This window comes from Arachis hypogaea, chromosome 8, assembly GCF_003086295.3.
Source record: "Arachis hypogaea cultivar Tifrunner chromosome 8, arahy.Tifrunner.gnm2.J5K5, whole genome shotgun sequence".
Taxonomy (NCBI): domain Eukaryota; kingdom Viridiplantae; phylum Streptophyta; class Magnoliopsida; order Fabales; family Fabaceae; genus Arachis; species Arachis hypogaea.
Genome location: NC_092043.1, coordinates 12,142,333 through 12,157,305, shown reverse-complemented (window position 1 = coordinate 12,157,305; position 14,973 = coordinate 12,142,333). Strand labels below are relative to the sequence as shown.

The 14,973-nt window shown below is 34.2% G+C and overlaps 1 protein-coding gene across 10 annotated transcripts; it reads right to left on the bottom strand.

Annotated features, from left to right (window-relative positions):
- Positions 1-577: 577 nt before the first annotated feature.
- On the bottom strand, positions 578-11,613 carry LOC112706138 (uncharacterized). 10 transcript variants are annotated; one of them, XM_072200690.1, is made up of 12 exons: positions 11,144-11,363; positions 10,874-11,024; positions 9,847-10,007; positions 9,232-9,432; positions 8,645-8,767; positions 8,396-8,433; positions 8,184-8,313; positions 3,160-7,728; positions 2,400-2,519; positions 2,105-2,206; positions 1,878-2,020; positions 578-1,370 (listed from the first exon to the last, which is right to left on the bottom strand). In XM_072200690.1, exons 3-12 carry the CDS (start codon positions 9,922-9,924, stop codon positions 1,115-1,117), a joined length of 5,760 nt encoding a protein of 1,919 aa, XP_072056791.1. In that variant the 5' UTR covers positions 9,925-10,007; positions 10,874-11,024; positions 11,144-11,363; the 3' UTR covers positions 578-1,114. The 10 variants fall into 10 exon arrangements, with proteins under 10 accessions (XP_072056791.1, XP_025613062.1, XP_072056794.1 ...); XM_025757277.3 differs by lacking the exons at positions 10,874-11,024; positions 11,144-11,363 and adding an exon at positions 11,468-11,613 and having other exon boundaries at positions 9,847-10,041; XM_072200693.1 differs by lacking the exons at positions 10,874-11,024; positions 11,144-11,363 and adding an exon at positions 11,468-11,573 and having other exon boundaries at positions 8,396-8,437; positions 9,847-10,041.
- Positions 11,614-14,973: the final 3,360 nt, after the last annotated feature.

Genomic DNA, 14,973 nt, shown 5'->3' with positions numbered 1-14,973 from the left:
ATTCTACTTTCTATTCGATTTCTTGATGCAATAAGAAAGAAACCTAACTTGTCAATGCCATAGTTTGGGAATTGAACTGAAGGGACCCTCAACCTTCTACTCAATTCCCCGATGCAACAAAGAAGGAACTCTTCAACCTGAATTGTCTACGAAACCGAAAAAAGGGTTTTCAAACTACTAAATCATTCTTAATTATGACTACCCTAGTTTATAAGGTATTTATAACTTCTTATTAAGTTAAAATATAGAAAACTTTGACAAACATAAGGATCAATCTAGTAATCAAATAAACAAAATTAAAATACATCAAATTAAATTAAAACATTCTAAAAATATAAACTAATATTTTCTAAATAACACTTAAATTCTTCGTATCATAAACATTTAAAACACATATAAATTTGGTTTTTTTAGTGAAATTTTATTTTTTTCTATAAATTTCAAACTCAACACTTCAATACGATGATTATTATTATTATTATTATTATTATTATTATTATTATTATTATTATATTAAAGTGATTGATAAATGAGAATGACATGTCCGGGGAATAACAGAACAGACGAGACGAAACAGTTCTCATAATTCCCTTTTTCTAAATAGAAATAATCTTGTAAGATATTGTTCCTGTACAGAAAAAAACAATTACACCACTGGGAGGCTTGGGTAAAAGATGTTACAATATATACTAGGATTCTAGTTGCAAAAGACAAGGCACTATTCTTATTTACACAAATTATTATCTGCTTCTCAGCTTTGATAATCATGTGATACCATACCAACCCTTGCAAAAATATATATCTATATAAAACTCTTGCTATAGCTTATGAACTATGAATGAAACCCCTTATAAGCATACCCTATGTACTTCTTCCATTTCAAAATCATCTGTCAATTTGTACAAAGTAATCAATGAAAAACCAATGCATTTGAACAATTCATTGATTTTTTCAATGTAGACACTTTATCCAAATGAACAGATATTTTGAACCAGAAAGAGTAATGAGTAACATTCATGGTGGGGCCACAAATATCTTGACCAAGAATATGCATAGATTATTAACCTGTGCAAGGGTGAGAAAAAAAATTGATGATGATGATGTCTCACTTTGGCTACAAGGAATCAGGTGAATTTGGAGCTTTCTTGGAAGATCTAGTATTCTTGAGTGTCATCATGAGCTTTTGTCTTTCTCCTTCAACTTCTGCAAATTGAAGGCTTAGTTGAGAGTAACGTTCATGCATCTCTTTCAGTTCTGTTTCCACAGCTGAATGTCTTTCCTTCAGTTCCAGCATGTCCTTAATCAGCTCATTGATGTCCCTGAAGCTTCTGAACACTGCTTCTTCATCACTGTGTTGTTTCAAGAAAGAACTGAAATGTAGGGAGGAAAATTGTCTTAAAACAATGTGATTGAATTGGTCTCAATACAGTGTTCCACTACATGTTCATGCATGCCAAAAATTCAATTATGAGAAACAAGTAGCATTTAATTTCTATGCAATGTCAGTGTAAAACTCGTTTGCACCATTAAATTAGGAACTGCCACGTAGATAAAAGTGACTCTTAATTGGATGTTAGTATAAAACTCTTTTACATTAATTAATTGTGCAAAACAACATAGTGTTAACATCTTTGGGAGATTGTTTGATTCAATCAGCAAAGTACTTGTTTTAAAATGCAATTGATAGCTAAAACAAGAAAAAGATCATTACTTCATTTCAAAGAGTAAAAAAGATGATGCATATCAGAATTTAGATTCTAACCAGTCATCAAATTTTAACCGAGAACAAAGAAAATGGTAAATTTAAGGTGATGTGCTTCCAAAATTAGCATCTATATGTACCAAAATCTAATTACTGCTCCAAAAGAAAGGTGTACCTCTGAAATTGCATGCTTGATTTCTTCTTGGCCTGCAATGCTTCAGCAAGCTCAATCTCCAAAGCAAGAACCCTTTCTAATGCATTGCCAGTGACAGATATTTCCTTGAACACAGGGAATATGTTTCCCAATTCTTGATTAGCCTGAGCAAAGGATAAAATTCATAAGAATCTGAACAAAGAAAAAGACATGTTTCACGGCAATCAACGCAAACAAGAGTTAGTTACTTCATGTAGCTGCACCAATTCTCTTTGCAGATTGGGAAAAGTAAGTTCAATGCTATAACCATCTTCTGAAGGAGTTGAATTCTCTTTTTTCATCTTTTCCAACTGCAATAAGAAGACACAATTTAGATCACATTTACACCAGACACAACAATAAAAGTCACAACTCGAATACAAGGAAAATGGAAATGCTATCCATGTTACCTTTCGCATGATACTAGAAAATAAATTTACTATATTTAGAAGTATAGATGAATGCAGAAAGAGTAGTTACGAATAATGGTGCCTAAAATGTTACCTCCTTATTCAAGTTGTCCAGGCTAGATTTCAAACTTCTAATTAAATCCGCGTGCTTTTCTTCTTTTTGTTGTGAGTAGTCTTCACTTTCAAGAGTTTCGCATCCATTTGCAAGAGGATCCTATCAAATGATAATGCAAAGAAATTGTTGAGGCTCACTATCATACTCAAGATAGATGAAGGAAGGAATACATTGCAAAAAAAAAGGTACAAGACTTTTACTACAGCCATTAAAGATCCTTAACAGAGAAATTTCTTATCTATTTTATTATATATCACCAATAAAAAACAGAATGCTCAATTCATGATAACAAGGTTTTGGTTTTGAAGCACCAAATTCCCAAGCATTGTTGTTTATTTGGTATATATAGTTTTTATAATAGTTATAATCTTATTTGTTGATGCTTATGTGATAAAACTATTCATGGCAAAAGAACTTTCTAGAATCACCAAGTGTAAGAAGAGACAAATTAGGGTGAGAAGGCCTTTCATGTAAGCATCGTTATTATTCTAGCAATCATGCACAGATAATTCCACAATCTTTTTATATGTACTCATATAAAAAATAGTTCCCTGTTTATTACTGTGATTTTTTCTTTTATAAAAGTGACAATAAAAAGATGGGAGTGGATATTGCCACTACCAATTTACCATATTCATGTAAACATACAATGGAAAGAAAACAGGTATGGGAATGGCATTATCAACATGGAAGTGGCAATGTACACTCGCTTACCGAAAATACTAAATAAGACAATTACCTCGGGTTGCATATTTGTACTCTCTAGCTCTCGACTGCTAGCTGTGTGATTAGATTTCTCTCTCACATCAGATCTCAAACTTTCAAGCAATTGCTTTGCTGAGGTGAGCTCCACTTCAATTTTGGACCTCTCCTCATTGCTTTTCAGAAGTGAAGCTTCAAGTTCTTGCTTTTCCTGCTTACAGCATTCGAGGGATATCAATGAGCACTCCTTTTCAGCCTTTACCAGGTCAAAAGCATTTGACAAATTTCGTTTGTCTGAAATTACAGCCTGTAGCTCAGCTTCCAATTCCAAGATCTTTGTTCCCAGTTCTTCATTAAGTTTTATGCAAGAAGCTTCAGACTTTTTCCTGCTCTCAGTTTCTTCAATTGCATCTTGCAGTTTCCACAGCATTTCCTCACTATGCTTTTTCGACAAAGAGAGTTGCTGTTTCAGTTCTTGCAACTTGGTTTCATATTGTTCTTTGATAAATGCAATTCTCAAAGACTCCTGCATAGCAACAGGTGGTCCTTCATTTCCTCTTCTCTCACGAGCATTATGACACTCGGCTTCAGCCTTGTCCTTCAGCTCCTTCAAATGAAGGGACAAATTTTTGAACTCCTCCGTCTTAAGAACCTGTTCGGAAAGCCTCTTGGAAAGCTCATTACATTGGTTTTCCAGTCTTACCAATTCTCCGTCTTTCAAAGAAGTCATAGCAGTTTCCAGTTCATGTAATTTGGCCTGAAGGACTAAACACTTGAGTTCAGCTTCTTCCTTCAACAAAAAGAGTTCCTCACCGTCTCCGCTAGAACACTCCAGCAAGTTCCCCAGCCTTTCAACCTCAAGGACAAGCTGGCTTTCGTGGATAGAAGTATTGTTGACATTCTCTGTTCGACTCTTGTGCTCCTCCAGCTCGGATATCATTGCATCATTTTGATCAATTAATGCTCTCTTTTGAGCAGAAGTGGCATCTAACTCCGATTTGAGGGAGTCAAGACTTGTCTGCAATCTTTTGTTATCTTCAATGCAAGTCAATTCTCTGCAAAGGCAGCTATTCAATTCAGATTCTACATCAAGATTCTTCTTGTGAAGCATGTCAAGTTGCTGACTAGCGGAATGTAGTTTCTCACTAAGCTCCACAACATGATCCGCCAATTGAGCTCTAGTAAAAGTAGCAACGACATCTGTGGCTATCGAAAATTCATGCAGTTCAGAAAAGTGAGTTGCTAGGGAAGTAAAAGATGAAGATTCTTTTAAGGCAAGTTCAAGACGTTCCTCGGATTCTTGTAGAAGATCAGATATTCTTGATTTCTCAAATTCTAAGTCTGCAACCAGTTGCTTAAGATGGATCATTTCTTGTCTGGTCATATCAGAATCCTGCAGCTGACATTGCTTGTCATTCAATTCTGCAGTCAGATTTGCAACTTCTTTCTCCAATTTTTCTCTCAACATTTTCTCAGTATACAACTCATTGTGCAAAGAATGTAAGCTTTCCTTTGAAAAATCAAGCTCGGATGAAATCTTCACATATACTTCTGTTTTGTCTTGTAAAGACAACTCCAAAGCTTTCTTTTCCTCTGTGACATGTTCTAAGTTGAGCTTACACAATTCAAGGCCACTAGATATCGTATCAAGCTTTAAAATTTCTTGAGCAAGTTCCTGCAGCTGAGATTGCTTCTCCTTCAATTCTGTGGTAAGATCTGAAACTGTTCTCTCCAATTTCTCTCTTAACAGTTTCTCACTATGCAACTCATTTTGCAGAGAATGCAAACTTTCCTTTGAAAAAACAAGCTCGGACGAAATCTTTGCAGATACTTCAGTTTTGTCTTGTATAGACAACTCCAATGCTTCCTTTTCCTCTGTGACTGCTGCTAAGCTGAGCTTACACATTTCAAGGTCACCAGATAAGATATCGAGCTTTGAAATTTCTTGAGCAATGTCCTGATTTCGGGAGTTAAGTTGCTGTACCTCAGCTTCTAAGTGATCAAGACTGGACAGAAATTCTTTGTGATGCTGAGAGAAGGTTGCTTCAAATCCAAAACCAGCATTGATCCTGTTGACAATCACCTCGAAATCAATCTTAAGCTTCTGCAATCGGGCACTAGACTCAGTTATCTTTCTTAGCATCTCGTGCAAATCATGCTCAAACTTCTGTTTCATGACTAGAACATCCAATTTTGCGGAATTTAAAGATACTTGAACCGAGTGTTTTTCATCCACTAAAACTTGTTTCTCTTCAATGAGTAGCAGAATCCTGTCACGTGTTCTCTGTTGTACCTCTTCCAACCGCAACAAAATACCTTCTAACTCTTTACATTCCGAATCAGATGTACCTCGAAAAGAAATTTCACTGTATGTATCATCATATGATGCCAGCAATTTCTGAAGCTTATTAGACAAAAAGCTGACATTCTTCTGAAGATTATCCTTCAAAGAAGCCATCTCATCAAATTTATTTCTGACAGCTTCTAATTCTCCATGCAGAATTGATATTTCTTCACGAAGATGACCATTTTCCAGGCTCTCGTTTTTCAACATACTTCTTATCTCTGAGTTTTCTGTAGTACATGCCATGTATTTGCCTTCATAACTCCTAGACTCTTTCAGAAGAACATCCAACTCATTGATTTTCTGAGTAAGAAGACTGTTTTCATGAGAAAGATCATTCAAATTTACTTGTAAAATTTGGTTCTGGTGAGCAACATCATTGCTCTTGGCTGTGCAAATCTCCTTGTACTCATTCAGTGAGAGGATATCATTCATAGCAGTCTGCAGCCTCAGCACCAATAACTCATTAGATTCATTTGAGACTTGCAGCTGCTGAGACAGTTGAAGGACTTCCTCTTTCAAAATTCGAATGTCACAACTTGCTTCAAGCAGTGTTTCTTGGAGAGCCTTTGAAAAAACATCCGAATATATATTTGCAAAATGCATCTGGCAGATTTCTTCTTCAACTTGTTTGTATAGATCTTCTTGTGCCTTAAGGGATCTTTTCAAATCGCTTAGTAAAATGTCTTCACCGAAATGTTGTCTACTTAAGGAAGAACTGTGATTTTGGGATGGGAGATTGGAGATATGGCCTTCAGAATTGTTCAGATATTTCACTGGTTCTCGGAAACCATCAGTATCTGGAAGGGGAGAATCTGAAAGAGTTTGCTTTATAAGATTCTCATTTGTCTCATGCATAGAAAGAACCTGGCAAGAAAGCAATTCAAGATCCTTTTGTAATTGACCAACAGCTATAGAATAGTTTAACCTTGCTCTTTTGAGTGCTGCTTCAGCAGACAAAGCTCTTTTTTCAAACTCACTGCTGATAGACTCCAAAATGCGCTTGTCTTCAGAGAAGTTCATTATCTGTTCATTCATGTTCCGGTGCATTATCTCCATCTCATCCTTACTAGCAGCAATTGTGTATATGCAAGTAGAATGTTCATTCCTGAGGTTCTGCAACTCGGCCATCAACTGCCTTTGACTCTGCTCAAGTTCCTGAACAAGAGCTTCATAATAGCACTCCATCTGCTCCATTTTCCTAATGAGGCCTTCTCTTTCGGTTTTGGAATCGTCTAGCTCTCTTAGGAGTTCAAAAATTTTTGCTTTCATAGCAATGGTTGGATCCACCGGTTCAGCCTCATGAGACATAATGCCAGGTATGGTAAGATAATGAGCCATGCCTTCAGGTTGAAACAAACCCACATCAGACCCGATGTCTGTTAAATATTGTTCACCTTTTTGTAAATCCATTTTCTTGTTCTCCCTTTCATTCGCAACATCAGCTTCCGAAATAGGCTCTCTAGATTCTTGTTTGAGATCCCGCAAAATCTCAAGCAGTGATTCTAACTCCAAGTTAAGCAACCTAAAATCCCTTTCTGGAAATCCCATCGACGCCTTCTGAATAGCTCTTACCTTATCTTCCATGAGCAAAAGCCCCTTTAGACATTTAAGTGGCAACTTCTGAAAGAACTTATCCCGACCCGTTTCTCTCAGGTCTCTGAGACCATGTAATAAGCTTAACTTGGAACTTTTGAGCTGCTCAATTTCATCTTTAAACTTTGAACACTCCGATTTTAGTACAGCAACCTCTTTTGCTAGCTCTTCTCCCGCGGAAATCTCAGCAGATAGTTGCTTGGAGAATTTGTGTGTTTCAACACCTATTTCATCAGCATGATTTTGTAAAGAGCTCACTGTCAGCTTCAGATCAAGAATAGATGACTCGACCGCGCCTAAGTTTCCTTTAAGACTACTGTTATCTTCTGAAGGAGCCGTCAAGTTATCTGATGCTGAATAGTCTGCACTCCAACCATGGACCCAATGGCTACCTTGTGACAGGACCTGGCCATCAGGTGCATCTCTTTTTTCCGGCTGCGAGCTTTGTCCAACTAAATCGCCAGATACCATGCTTTTAAGGCTGTCAATTTCATGTGTACTGGATACATCATGCTTCTCGGTATATGCACTTTCTGAAGTAGTAGAGGAACCATCATATCCAGCAGCCAAATCTGCATAATCTTCATTAACCCCTGATTCTCTTTCAAGAGAAGAAATTCGGGGAATATCTTTAGATTCTCTTTTCAGTTTCAGTCTTGAATTGACCTGATTTTATGAAATAATAAGGGATAATACAGAAAGAGAAAAAAAAATTAATAACAAGCAGTGAAACCTTAATATTGAGCAGCAAACATATTCATTATTTTTAAGAAAATTTATATTTCGTGATAAAAAATAGAACAGCTAATGGGTTGTAATTAAGAGGTCAAATGTTAATAAGGAAAACTCTGTATCTAGATCTGCTTTTATCAAATGCATTCGGCCCTTGTCAAGTAGTAAAATAATTTGTTAATCTTCCAACCAACGAATAGCATGTACTAACAAGAAAGACCAAAAAAATGTATGAACCTTTTTACTTTAGGATAACAGAAGAATAATTATGACGATGGAAAAAAGTATAATACAAGGAAATGAAGGACAAGAGATCCTACATACAAGAACAAAAAGCAATCCAAAGAAAATCTATGTATGAAGTGTAGTTTTCAGCAGAGGTCACAAACCTTATGCATATGATTGTTGACATTCTGATCCGGAGACGAATCTTTGCCATCAGCAGATTCCTCATGAGAACCTTGGTCAGAGGTTGCCCGTAGACCCCTCTCAGTGAGTTCCCTCTGCTGCTCAAATTCTCTGAAAACAATAGCATCAAATATCAAATAAGTCTACTATTTTTGGTTAACATACGTAAATGTCATAACTCATCATATGATACCTGAAACCAGTTTTGGAAGTGAGCAGCTGCACAGTAACCTGGCTTCAAACAAGAAGAGAAACACAACATTAAATGCATACTATAAATTTCTCTAGCAACTGAAGATCTGGCAACAAATATACGAGTTGATATGCCATATCCATGTAGAAATACATAAACTACATGGTTGTACTGCAACATGACCATGCAAGTGGATAATCTAAAAAGCCATGGTTATATCTTAGATATATTAAGTATAAAGATCCTCACATGTAATGTAGGTCCAGGATCACTGCCATTAAGAGGGAGTGCGAGAGATGTAGGCTTCAAGGCATCAACAAAATCAGCAAGATTGATATTGGCCTCGCCAAGGATGCTAGACCGTGAAGATCCCTGAAGTCATTAGGCCAACAACAAGGTTAGTACAACACAAGCCGGACTATCAACCACAAGATTCCTCCTGTTGGAAAATACATATAATACTAAGGTATTTCTAAAGAGAGCAAGCAACAACTGAAAACATATTTTGTAAGAAAAAACATGGAACTCAAATTATACCAATACTGATGAAGTCATATATTCATTAAACTGACGAACGTGTTAGTTTGATTTTATTCGCAACATTAAGATCCATTAAAAATCTAATTATCTTGAATGAGAAACTTACTAGTTAAAAAAATTCAAAAGTGCATTTGATAATTGGCAGAGCACAGACTAGTCATATACAATAAAAAAAAATGCTTACATATGATGTAAGTGATACAATAAAGGTTTGTGCATGATGTTGTAACTTGACACTTCTATAAATTCCATGACATGATCGTATATAATTTACAAATTCAGGAAAAGAATCTTACCATCCCCACAACGAGCTTATAAAGCTTCTCCTCATACTGTTTTGTTCTAATGTCTTGTAGGAGTCTTGTAGTTTCATAGATTGGATCCGACCACTTGCAGGCTCCATTTCTCACATTTGCTTTGGTTGTCTTTGATGTAGCCTTCCCGGTTTCGGCAGGGATGAAAGAGATATACAATTTATCCCACCCGGATTGTGGAATCTTGCATACAAACAATAGGTGGAAAATATAATTGAGAAATCATAACAATACGTTTCAATTTTTGAATTAGACTTGACTGAGATGAAAGTATTATAATACAAAATAAACAATGATCAACACCCCATCAAAAACTTTAATACTAAACAGCAAATCAGTACTATGACCTATGAGAGTGCCAATTATAATTCATGATACTGGCATGACAAGCATTCACTAATAATGGCAGCTGAACTTTCATTGAATTCCATGAACTCTACACAATTGAATGCCAACTCAGACCAACTCTGCAATGCACTACTTTGTTCACGTTAAAATGAAAGAGCAGAGAAAAAAGAAATAGTCCAATTATTTCCCTAAAATTTAACTTGAGAGCCAAAGGTATAAGAGAGAAATTTGCTTAGATGAGAAACTTACATGTGTAGCATGGAATTGGAGCCGAAAAACCACCTTAACTTTCGTCTTCTCTACCTTCCACTTAGTAATTCTCGACATTTTTTCAGCGAATTAGTAACACCTAACATGCATCACTCAACATGATGATTCCACTCTCATTCCCAGTTCCAAGACCCAGTCAACTGTTTACTAATCAATATCAGAAACTGTAATCACCTGAAAACAACCGAAGCAAATAAATCATGTTCATATATATATATATATATATATATATATATATATATATATATATATATATATATATATATATATATATATATATATATATCCAGTTCTTCGGTGGGCATTTAACAATTTTACTCCGATGAGTAAACTTTACAAGCAAATCAGATATTCAAAATCACAGACCTAAACAATTTATGACTCATTGACCCAGAAAAACAAGCACTACATGCAGAAAAAGAAGGGTAGAACCATCACAACAATGCATCATTTTGGAACCTAATAATAGAGAGGGAGAGAAGTTCAAAGTATGCAATGCATTAGTCTTTTTTTTTTCCGAAGCAACCATAATGGAAAAGAACCAACAATGTAAATATGAAAGAAATTTTGATATTATTTCTTCAATTCTCAAATATAAGTAAATTCTGAAACTTTCAGCTGCCAGAGGCAACAATTGCATATACTACATTCCAAACTTCAAGCTAGATGAACATGTCCCCAGAATAAAAGAATAAAAATGCTAGATCTCCAAGATAAAACATTTGAATATTCAGAAACTTTTAAAATTAAAGGGAAAAAAGGAAAGATTGTATATGAGCTAAGCCCATCTTTCAATCTGATTAAGACACCTTTCAGCTACACTGAAACACTGATTAGCTAAACAAACTTCGCCAAATGGAACAACTAAATCCAACATTTCTTCTCCATTTCAGAACAAAAAAGAGGTAGAAATTAGAGAAATAAAAATGGGTGGGAGCAGAATCAGATAAAATGAAAATTAAAAAAAATAAAAGTCTTTTTTCCTTTATGCAATGGCCATTGGTACCTTGCAGTGAGACAAAAGCTTGAAAGCTTGAAACTTTCACCGGGAAAATCCGCGGATCGACCAGAAAGATTTCGAATTTGAGAAGAAGAAGATGGGGAAAAAGAGGAGGACCCCAGAAAAGATGCTGACTCAGACAATGCCACTCTACATCCTATAACACTCAACAACCCAAGAAAATACAAAATAAAATAATTGAAAAAGAAAAACTCAGAACCCAAGGACTGACAAAAGCAAAGAGCAAAAAAGAGAATCCTAAAACCAAATGCTTACACAAAGCTAGGGGGGAAAATGATGCAGCTAAAATAATATAGCAAAGTTGTAATTTTTATTTAATTTGCTAGCTGTAGATATTGACACTTGCAGCAAAATGCAACATCTAATGGAAACCAAAACATTGCAAAAGAGGGATTACGACCATCAGAGTGGGTAACAGAAGCAACTAATACCACTAAAAGCTGGCACAGTGACACCTTTGTCTAAGTTACCAGATGCAAGTTTATTTCATGTGTATTTGGTTTATATTATATTAATATTAATAATAATGAAATAATTAATGTGGGGTGCATTGGAAGGGTGTAATGGGTGGGTGGGTACCTTAGCTGCAGATCTGTGGCTGCTTAAGAAGCAAGAAAGATTGAATCTTTGGAAACAAGGTTGTAACTTGTAAGCCCCCACTTTGAGGGGAGAAAGAGAGTGTTTTGAGGCGTTGTAAGTTTGCATTAAGGCATATGCACATGTTCATTTTTCAACTTTTTGGCAAAAGCGTTATAAGAGAAGAAGCACGTTTAATCTTTTTGAAAGATTCAATTTTTGGTTTGGCAAATTTTTTATCCATGAAGACAGAAGTGATTTTACTTTCATAGAAGATGCGAACATTAGTGTCAGAGCCTATTTTTCATAACAAGCCTTTCTCGATCACCTTATACCCTTCAAGAACACTTCTCCAGCCCCACGACGGTACGCTTCTTATCTCTGCATGTAGGAAATCTGTATATCTGAAATATTTAGCTTTGAGCATTCTTGATAGAGTAGAATTAGGGTATTTCATTAAACGCCAACATTGTTTTCCCAATAAAGCCAAATTTTGCGCCCTTAGGTCCTTGATCCCCAGCCCGCCATCTTTCTTTGGTCTCGTCATTGTGTCCCATTTAATCCAAACCATTCTTCGTTCTGCGCCTTTTTGACCCCACCAAAATTGCGAGAGCATGCTATGAATCTCAGTCAACAGCGTGTCTGGGATCTTGAAACAAGAGAGTGTATAAATAGGAATCGCCTCCCCCACTGCTCTTAATAGCGTGTGCCTACCACCTGATGACAATAGACTTCTTTTCTAACCCATAATCCTCTTCTGAACTTTATCCTTGATAGCTCCAGAGGTTGCTTTCTTTGATTTTTGAACTATAGAGGGCAGTCCCAGGTATTTGTCTTGTGCTCCGATATGTTCAATATTTAGTGTCTGAGCAATTGCTAGTCTTGTGTTCTGAGGTGTGTTGTGACTGAAAAAGATAGCTGACTTATTCAGATTGACTTTTTGCTCACTGAAACCCTTATATATCTCTAGCAATTCTAGAATACTTTGACTTGTATTAGGTGCGCTCTTGCAAAAAAGGATTGAATCATCAGCAAACAAAAGGTGATTAACTGTTTGGCATCTCCGATTAACTTGAACTCCTTGAATTAATCTGTTTTACTCTGCCTTGTGTAGCAAGAAGGAAAGCCCTTCTACACAAAAAAGAAAGAGATATGGAGATAGGGGGTCACCCTGTCGGATGCCCCTATTTGGCCTAAAATAGCCAAAAGGTTGATCTTCCACAACGACAGAGTAAGAAACAGTCGTTACCAATTCCTTAGTCCAGTTAATCCATTTAGCATCAAAACCCAGCTTATCCATAATATACCATAAAAAATGTCATTTGACCATATTTTATCCTTTATTGTACTATATTTATGTTGTGTATAAAATTTTTTATTTTTTTATTTGATTTTATTCATATAAATTTTATTTATTTTTTATTATAATTATTTTGTTCGTGTGATATATGTTGTTGATTGTAATTATTATATACTATATTTGTATGAATTTTTTTTGTTTTTTTTCATGTTTATTGTAGTGTACTTTATTTTCGTTTTTATTATATACTAATTATAAATAATAAAAGAGTCCTAAATAATAAAAATTTATAGTCCAAAATGATACTAAATTAAAGAGTACTAATTGTACTAAAAAAAATTATTGAACATTTTCTTTTTGTTTAACATTATAAAATGTATAATACTCTCTATCATATTTTTGTTTTTTATTATATTTATTTTATTTATATGATAAATATTTTTTATATTATTTTTTGTAGTATTCTGTTTTTCATGTATATTATTATTTTTTAGTTCATATGAATGTTTTTTTATCATTTACTGTTCTTTATGTTTTAAAAAAATTATTTAACTTAGATGTCTCTTATAGTAATTTTTCATCTAAGAGTAATTTTGAATAGTATAATCCAAACAACATTTATTTTACTATAATCCATTTTGATATAAAGATTGCCAAACATAAATCAGGTTAACACAAACTTACTTTTCATCAAAATTAAGTTTGCAAAATCAATTTTATATAAACTCTCGTTTGCAAACTGTAATCCAAACACACATTTAGACTTCTCAGTTCTCACCCAAATTCTATGTGACTAAGGTCTACTAAACCTTCTAGAAGTTTGGTTGGCTCTTTAACATCTTCATGAAGATGATAACAACAATCAAATTCTTGAAGTTCTAATAAATTTTGATAACATAGAATTTGGACGAGAAATTTAAATCACAATAAATTAATGTACTAAGTCAATATGTTGTTAACAGAAATTAGTTTAAGGATTAATATGAGTTACGATTATAAATTTTGGATCCAATTTGAGTCTATTGAAATTTTAAAAGTCAAATTAAATCCAATTTCAAATTTTAAATGTCAAATTAAATATTACTCGCATTTTAATCAATATTTTTTTAACGACTAATATATTCTTTTTGTTTTGTTTATTAAAAATAATTTAAATACATAATTAATTAATGACAATTGTATTTTTATATTAATATAAGAATTTTTGGTGGATAAATAGTGTTATTATAATAAATCAATTAATATATATCTATTGGTTTAAGCAAGTGCTACACCCACATGCACAGGTAAATTTGTGAATGATGAAAAAAAGTGAAGATGAAGCATGGCTAAAATATATATAATTTCAGTACTTATGCATTTTTAGTAAAAGTAAAGATTAGGGATGACAATGAGTAAGGTAGAGTAGGATTTGAAGTCTAACTCTATCTCTACTCGCGGTTTGAGATTTTATATAAACTCAATTCTATTCTACCCGTGAATTGAGAATATCCCAACCCTAATTCTACCCGTTCTCAACTCGCAGGTATCCGACCTTATCCACGGGTTACAAAAAAATGCAAAATTATTATATAACTTCATGATAATTTAAAATAGAACTAGTTTTTATGTAAAAAAAAATATTAAATTATCAATTAATGATCTCTTTTTAGTGGCTAAAGATCTTTTACATTTAGTGAGAAGTCATTGGTTCAACATTCACTTAAAACATATTTTTATACATATATATATATATATATATATATATATATATATATATATATATATATATATATATATATATATATATATATATATATATATATATATATATAGGGTGCAAGTTGATCGGATAGAGTTGAGGCTTAACCCGCTCCCTACCCTACCCGATATATATATATATATATATATATATATATATATATATATATATATATATATATATATATATATAGGGTGCAAGTTGATCGGATAGAGTTGAGGCTTAACCCGCTCCCTACCCTACCCGTAGCCTGCTCCCTACCCTACCCGCTGCGAATTGGGTTGACAACCCTACCCGATTGGGTGAGGTCGAATTAGATACCCTCAATTAGGGTACATGTTGCCACTCTTATAAAGGATTATTGAACTACACTCCATTTGATCGTTAATATTAGAATATTTCATTCAACCTCTTAAATTAAGGATAATAGAACTTGATATAAAGTAAGTGTTATTTAGATCATTTTAA